Genomic DNA, 7,342 nt, shown 5'->3' with positions numbered 1-7,342 from the left:
CGTCAGCTTGTCTTCTGCCTCCTGGATCCCTGAGGCAGCTCTGTTCACGGCCCCTCAGACTCAGCGTCCCACGTCAGCTTGTCTTCTTGCTCCCTCAGTTCTGCGCCTTCCTCCCTCCGAGTGGCTGAAAGTCATGAGGAGCTCTGCCTTGGCACCATCCTCCCCCCTGCCCCGTCCACTCAGCCTCAGCACCTGCAGGACACACACTTGATTACCTGTCACCCAACTGAAGAAGTAAATTTCTGTGGTGTGTGCGTCACTGTTTCTCCTAAATGCTCTTTACGTGCCCTCCGCAGCGCGGTCCCTGCCGTTTCCCAGGTTCTAGCTCTGTGCTCTGTTGCAGAAGCTCGTCCCTGCCTCAGTCTTTACTCCACAGCTTGCAGGTGAGATGATCTGGCTTCGATTTAATCCTTCAGGGGCTTCCCTGTCACCTGTGGAGTGAAGCCTTGGCTCCCAAGGGTGACTTTCCAGGACGTGGTCCCAGCCAGCCTTTCCAGCTTCCTGTCTGGCTGTCCTGCCCTTTGGACTCTGCTCTGGTGACAGGCAGCAGTTGACAGTCTTCACACTTGCAGGCCTTTCTTCTCATAGCGCCTCTGGCCAGGGAAGCCCCTCTCCCTGTCCAGCTGGCACAGTCCTGAGCATCCTCTGGGACTCAGCTTGATGCGTTTCCTTCTGGGCAGACGATCAAAGTGCCCAGTACCCACCTCTGGGCTCAGGGAAACCCTGGACAGAAGTGTTTTACATCTTCCTGCCTCTGGCAAACTAGGTGTTTCTTAACATGGTCAAAAGAATCAGCACAAACTGGACCTTTCTGTTCATCAGCATTTCACACTGAGGTGCTCTGTAAGATTTTGTTGACTGACTGAACCATGCTTGGGGGAAACCACAGGATGTCAAGGCGATTGCTGTCTCTAGGGAGCATTTACATTCTCAGGGGGTCACCCGGGACTCACAGTCTGGGTGACTTAAGTCACCTTCCCAGTTAGTATCCCATGACATCCAGAGTGCCGAGACACCCATTTCTTCCACCCTTGGGGTCAACAAAACAGTCTATTTCAGTGTCCTTACAAATGTTATTTTTGGCCTAAAAGGAGGTGTAAGGGCCAATTTACGATCACCATGTAAAAAGAAATCTAGAAGGGAGACAAATCTGTAACCTAGCGTTCTCAGGAGAACTCGATAAATGGTAATCATTCATCATATTTAATTGGCTATAAAATATTCAAGAGGAAGAAACCAAATGTCAATATTTAGAAAGACATTGTAAAACTAAAAAGTCTCTAAATTTTTTTCTGATTATTTTAAACACTGTTCTTTTGGCTCACATTTCCTGATTCTTTCTGTATTTTAAATTCGTCCTCATGAAATCAGCTAAGACTGTAATCACTACCTTTTTCTTAGCCTCTGGCTAGTGGATATTATGTATTTTTTGACATGTAGTGGCTCAGATTACTGTCTGGTAAAAATCTAAGCCATGTTGAATCACACTAAATGTTGGGACAAAGTTGTCTTGTCATGAGTTTTCCAATAGAGTTTTCATACCAGCCTCTCATGCAAGAAGCAGAAATGTGTCAGGCAGTTGCTTCTAGTCCCTCGCCCGCTGTGGACAATGGGTTAGCGCCGCCCACTCTGCCGCCGAACTTTGCGGAGTTCAGTGGGATCCAGAACCTCGAGGTGCGCCCACAGTCAGTGCATTTCACGCAGCGGTTCTTCTGCAGGTATAGACAGTGCTGTGTACAAAGTTATGCAAGTTTGTGTGACTGACTTTAAAGCTCAGAGAACCTATTTTTCCTGTTTGTTGTGAGTTCTTCTTTCTAAACATGCAGTATATACTATAGCTAAGTTGACTTTGTGTGACAGCTTCTGTATCAGCTCAGTCAGCCTCCTAGTGTGACAGACGGTGAAAACAGAACAGAGGTGGGAGTTTCCTGAGGGAGACCAGCCAGTCAAACAGCCCACTTTAGATTCTCTTCCTTTCGTCATTTTGGGAGGGGCTTGTACTGACATCCCTCCTCCGAACGTGGCCTTGCACACCCTGGTATCCCCACAGGTGGTGTCCAGGAGGGGGAAGGACTACATCCTGAAGCACATCCCCAACATGCACAAGGACCAGTTTGCACTGACGGCCTCCGAGGCGCATCTCAAGTACATCAAGGAGGCCGTGCGCCTGGATGACGTCGCTGTGCACCACTACAGACTGTATAAGGTACGAGCTGCAGGAAGTCCGTGGCTTCCAAGAAGAAAATTTCTACTGAAACGTCTCTCATTTCTTGAAAGGCATGAAAGGAGCCTCCTTTGCACTGCCGTCTGCTCGTCTGGGAGGCGGTGGTGCTTCCTCTGCCCTGTCAGCAGGGTGGTTCCAATAATGAGATGACGAGTGGCCCCAAAGTGTGAATCTGGCTTTTTAATGATTATAGACTATTTTTCTCTTCCCCAAATCTGCTTTTTTGTTTTAAGGAGTAATATTTGTGCCTTGCTTGATCAAGAGTTAATATTCCTTGAAATGAAGCCTCACCTATATCATATCCATTAATTAGCTAGAAAATCGCCACAGCAGCTAACATTTGTGGAGTGCTGAGTCTATGGGGCACACTTCATCCTTCTCTGTAGGCCTCACAACTCCTGTAAGAAAGCACCCATAATCTCATTTTATAGGCCAGGAAACTGAGGCTTAAGGAGATTAAATAATTTCACCTAAGCTCACAAGCTCAGTGGCACAGCCGGGATTCAACCCAGGCCTTCCTGATACCAAAGCCTGTGTGGGGAGCCACTGTCTTCCACGCCCTCACCCCACAGCTCCCTCGTTTGTGTTCTGTGCCCCTCTGGCCTCATTTTTCATGCTGGGGTGGAAGTCACATATCCAAATAACAACTGAGGCCGTGTCTGCAGGGAGCCCTCACCCCTGTTTACGATTGGGTCTTGTGTCCCGTGCTCCTCCCTATTCCACAGACACCACTTTGCTGACAGAAACTCCTAAATCCCCACTTCAGTGTTCAGAGGTGGACTCTCAAATCCAATGGGAGAAGTGGCTAAGAGCATGTCAGATGGGCCTCATTGCTTGGGATTCAAGCCCGTCTTGGCTTCTTGCTACATGACCTTGTGTTTCCCCACACTTGGATGGGGACAGTAGCTTACCCACCACCTCTTAGGGTCGCTGACTAAGGGGATTGATGGAGGAAAGGTGCTCAGAGTGTGATCAACCCGTGACAGTCCGGATACCGAGCGTGGTGCCCTCAGATCGTGCTGTTGAGACTGTGCTCAGTAGCCACACCCTTTGTGGCAAGATGAGCAGAAAGAGACCGCTGGGGACTGGGCTTTAGTTTGGACACACTGTTCCATAATCTTGTTAGCTCGTTCACAAAGTGTAAAAAAGGACCACTGATGGTGGTTCTGTCTCTCTTCCCTGCCCAGGAGATGCGTTGTTAATGCCCCTCATCCTTGAAAGGCATGATTGAGTTTCAGAAGATCTCTTTGGCTTGGTTCCTAGAGGACTGAAGTTATTCTCCCTCCCTTAAGGGATTTCATTTGTGACACTGTAATTTACATGAGAATAGGCAAAAAATGACATTTTCGACAACAAGTTTGTATTTTAAATTGTATTAAAAGGACAAATGATATATTGGAAAGACTGTGGCCTCAGATTCAGCTACCAGTTAGAAAGCTTATGTCCCTACTCACTGTTGCTGGGATCCTAGGCAACCGTCCCCCAGCCCCGAGCTGTCTATTGAGTGGGAGTGACATACTTCTCAAGGTTGGGAGGATTCAGTGAGATCATGGATTTGAAGTGAGGGGAGTACCTGTCGTGTTAGTGAGTGCTTACTACATACTGATCGCTTCTTGCCTTATTTCTTAGGAGGCAAGGTTCTTATTTCTTGCGATTTTAACAAATCTTATTAAGAAATAAAAATCAAACACTAATACGTGGGAGCTAAAGGACAGGACACATGGTCATGAAGTAGGGCAGTACTGCACACTACGAAGGCGTGATGGAGAATATACAGCCGGGCTTACTGTGCTGGTGACCCGCACATGGAAAGCCATGACAGCTGCGTTACACAGATTCATCTGTGTAGGAACATTTGTGCCCCCTAATATTTTGAAATAAAAATTGTTAAAAAATGAAAACAGAGAAAAGAAATCTCTTAGCAAAGTAGATTTCCCCAGTTTATCTTTTGTATAAAAATTAATCTTCAAGTCGGTTAGAAATATACACTTAAATTATGGTGTTTCTAAATTGCACAGAAATGACTTTTCTGCTCAAAACAAGATATTTAATAAAAATGTAACTGACCGAAATGGGAGAATTGATACTGTTACCTGACGGGCAGTTTTCATTCTCTGCAGAAATCAACTGGCAGCATTAAATGTATTCCTCCTAGCGCTTACTGTAAACTGGAAGTGAGGTAGCCCAGAGAGCGTCATGGAAACAATTATTTTCTGCCCCTTCCTCACCAGCACACACCTCGTACGTGAACAGCCAACATTCGTGAGCACAGCCGTATTTCAGAAAGCCGTCAGGAAAACCTCGAGAGGGAGATTGGCTGAAAGACACAGCATGATGGGTTGATTTCTCCTTACACCTTATACTGCCTGTGCCTTTCTTGATGTGAAAATAAACTAGCTGGAAAGAAACAGCCAAGTAGTGAAAATAGGCTGTCTTCTCTTCATATGCCGGGCAAGGATGCATTTTCTAAAATTCTTTCTTCCTGTGTTCATGGGGAAATTGGCACTGAACTTAATAAAGATATGCATGATTCCATTTATTTTTGTTGAAAAATCTCATAATGAAAATACTTGAGCAGTTTCATTATCTTCCATTCTGCACTTTATACCTTATCCATGCTTATTACATCATGAGCACTTAAAAAGATGCGGTCAGAGTTTAGACTGCATTTTTAATTGTAGAATTTTTTTCCTTATGCTTGTTGTAGTTTATTTCTTATAGCTTATGGTTTACCTGATCGAATGTGTATCATATTGGCGAGTGATAATTGAATGTCTTAAATATTTCCAAATTAACTGAATGTAAAGCTTTTACCCACGTACAACCTTATTATTTATTCTCATGACAGAGCCTTAAATATTTAGTCAGCTTTCCTATAATTTTGGCTTCAGTGCTGGGAGATTTTCCCAACATACAAGGTTCGATGCATCTCAAAATGTAACCAGGAGTATTAGATTTAAGATTCTAACATCTGAGAAAAGAATAAGGGTGAGATGGAAGGTTTAAAGAAATTAACTGATACAAAAACTGCAAAAATAGTCTATTTACTGGAGTTTTCAATAACATAGTATTTAGAATAGTGTCAGATACGAAAGTGTGTATTATAGTGAAAGCATTCAAATGTCAATATCTGAAATTTGGACAGTGCAGAGTATACCATTACTGATTTTATACATGCCCATGATTTTCTTAAATCTTATAAATTTGGACAGTGCAGAGTGTACCATTACTGATTTTATACATGCCCATGATTTTCTTAAATCTTATAAGAAACTAGGGATGTAGAAAGACTCGAGCAGTTATTTAAAGTCAGAAACTTTCTTGGGCACAGTGTAAGGGTACACAGCATACTCCCTGGGTGAAGGACTCAACTGTAACTTGAACTTTACCTAACAAACACAAACAATGGAACCTAATCATCTGTATCCTCATATTGATCTGAAAGGAATTAAAAAAAAAAAAGGAACCTGCAGGAATATCCCTAACGACACAGATAGATGAGCAGTGGTCACAAAAACTTTTTTTTTTTTCTGATAAAATTCACTTTCCTCAGTACTAAACTATACACGGACACTTAGCAAACAAAGAAAATGTAAAAAATAAAAGCAAAATTACCCACCATCCCTCCACATAGACTATTGGGGAGTGTGGGGGCTGTGCATGTGTGGTGTTCTCAGACATATTAGAAGCATCACCTGTGGGCACAGCATATGCTGTTTGGGTGGTGGGTGCACTTAAACCAAGACTCTCCCATTGTGTGTGCTGTAGGTATATGGAATGGAATTCAACTTGTACCCCTAAATCTATTAAAATTTTAAAAGAAAAATGTAAAAAAAAACCCTTCTAATCATAAAATTTTTGTTTGTTTATTTGGTACTGAGTTATCCGTTGTAGAAGAAAAATATACTTTTTTTCTTATTCCTACAGGATAAAAGGGAAATTGAAGCTTCACTCACTCTTGGGTTGACCATGAGAGGAATACAGATTTTTCAGGTTGGTAAATGGGCTTTGTCTGGGCTGCTGCTGACCAGGTCTTAGATTTACGGTGTGCCTGTGTGGTCCTGCCTTGGGTTCAGTGGTTTGTTCTCAGCCCTTGGGTTCAGTGGTTTGTTCTCAGCGTTGACTAGTCATTATTTCCTTCTCGTCTAGCACAGACGTGGATGATGTGACTCAGCTGGGTTCTTGACAGCACTACATCCCCTGCAAAATAAAACAACAAGCCAGAGATGAGCCCAGGTCCATCATCAGCAGACCATTAATTTCTGAACATTTCCTTATGTGTGTCATTGATTTCTAAACTTTTTTTTAGTAAAAAATGGAGCATTTAGAACCGTGGGAAAAAAAATGTCATTGTAGTTATGATGCCTGGCTACACATTTTAATTTCTGAGATACTTTTCTAATAAAACTTTTTCCTTGAATAAGTAACACCTGTCACCCTTAACAGGTAGGATGATGTTATCATCCAGTCATCAGCAGGGGAGGGAGAGAGAACCTCTTCCTGCAAGACATAGGAAAATATAGAGATGACTTTGATGTAGGCAGAATATCGACCACGAAATTCTGAGTGTCTTACTGCATCTTTTGCGTGCCTGAGTCTTTGGGACTTTTTATTTAAATTTAAGGAGCAGCCAGAAGGGGAAAGATTGCCTTGGGGGGCAGTTAATGCCGTCATACAGGAACCAAAAGCTACAGAATCGAGTCCCTGATCTTCCTAATTACTAGCTGCACTGTGCCAAAGAGAGTTGGGGACCTCTTTCAGATTGTAATTACTGTATTTTAGTTTTCTGGGAGAGAAATTAAATCCATTTGAGAGTATTGGTAATTTTTCCCACCTACTCCACATTAATCTTAATTCCTTCCACAGAATTTAGATGAAGAGAAACAATTACTTTATGATTTCCCCTGGACAAATGTTGGAAAGTTGGTGTTTGTGGTAAGTTTTATTTAAATAATTCTTTTTTTCAAAAGTCTCTTCAGTACTTTTTGTGGATTTGGTTTGTTTTTGTTTTTTTTTTTTTTAGTTTTTGTTTTGTGGTTAATCGATGTCTCAGGCACAAATGTTGTTATTTTATAAAACTTGAAACTAAAGATGATTTGCTTCCTTGTATTCTGAGTC

At 42.8% G+C, this 7,342-nt stretch overlaps 1 protein-coding gene across 2 annotated transcripts in view; it reads left to right on the top strand.

The window, feature by feature from the left end:
- The window catches only part of FRMD6 (FERM domain containing 6), an 82,770-nt gene that overhangs the window by 58,126 nt on the left and 17,302 nt on the right, over positions 1 to 7,342 (top strand). For both annotated transcript variants that reach the window (XM_003792146.3, XM_023514506.1), the window contains exons 7-9: positions 2,051 to 2,206; positions 6,152 to 6,217; positions 7,091 to 7,159. In XM_003792146.3, the coding sequence (XP_003792194.1) occupies positions 2,051 to 2,206; positions 6,152 to 6,217; positions 7,091 to 7,159 (291 nt within the window). The remainder of the gene's footprint in view (positions 1 to 2,050; positions 2,207 to 6,151; positions 6,218 to 7,090; positions 7,160 to 7,342) is intronic.

Source organism: Otolemur garnettii, unplaced genomic scaffold, assembly GCF_000181295.1.
Source record: "Otolemur garnettii isolate 467f Iridium unplaced genomic scaffold, OtoGar3 scaffold00054, whole genome shotgun sequence".
NCBI lineage: Eukaryota > Metazoa > Chordata > Mammalia > Primates > Galagidae > Otolemur > Otolemur garnettii.
The sequence above is the reverse complement of the archived record's forward strand: the minus strand, read 5'-3'. Positions and strand labels throughout refer to the sequence as shown.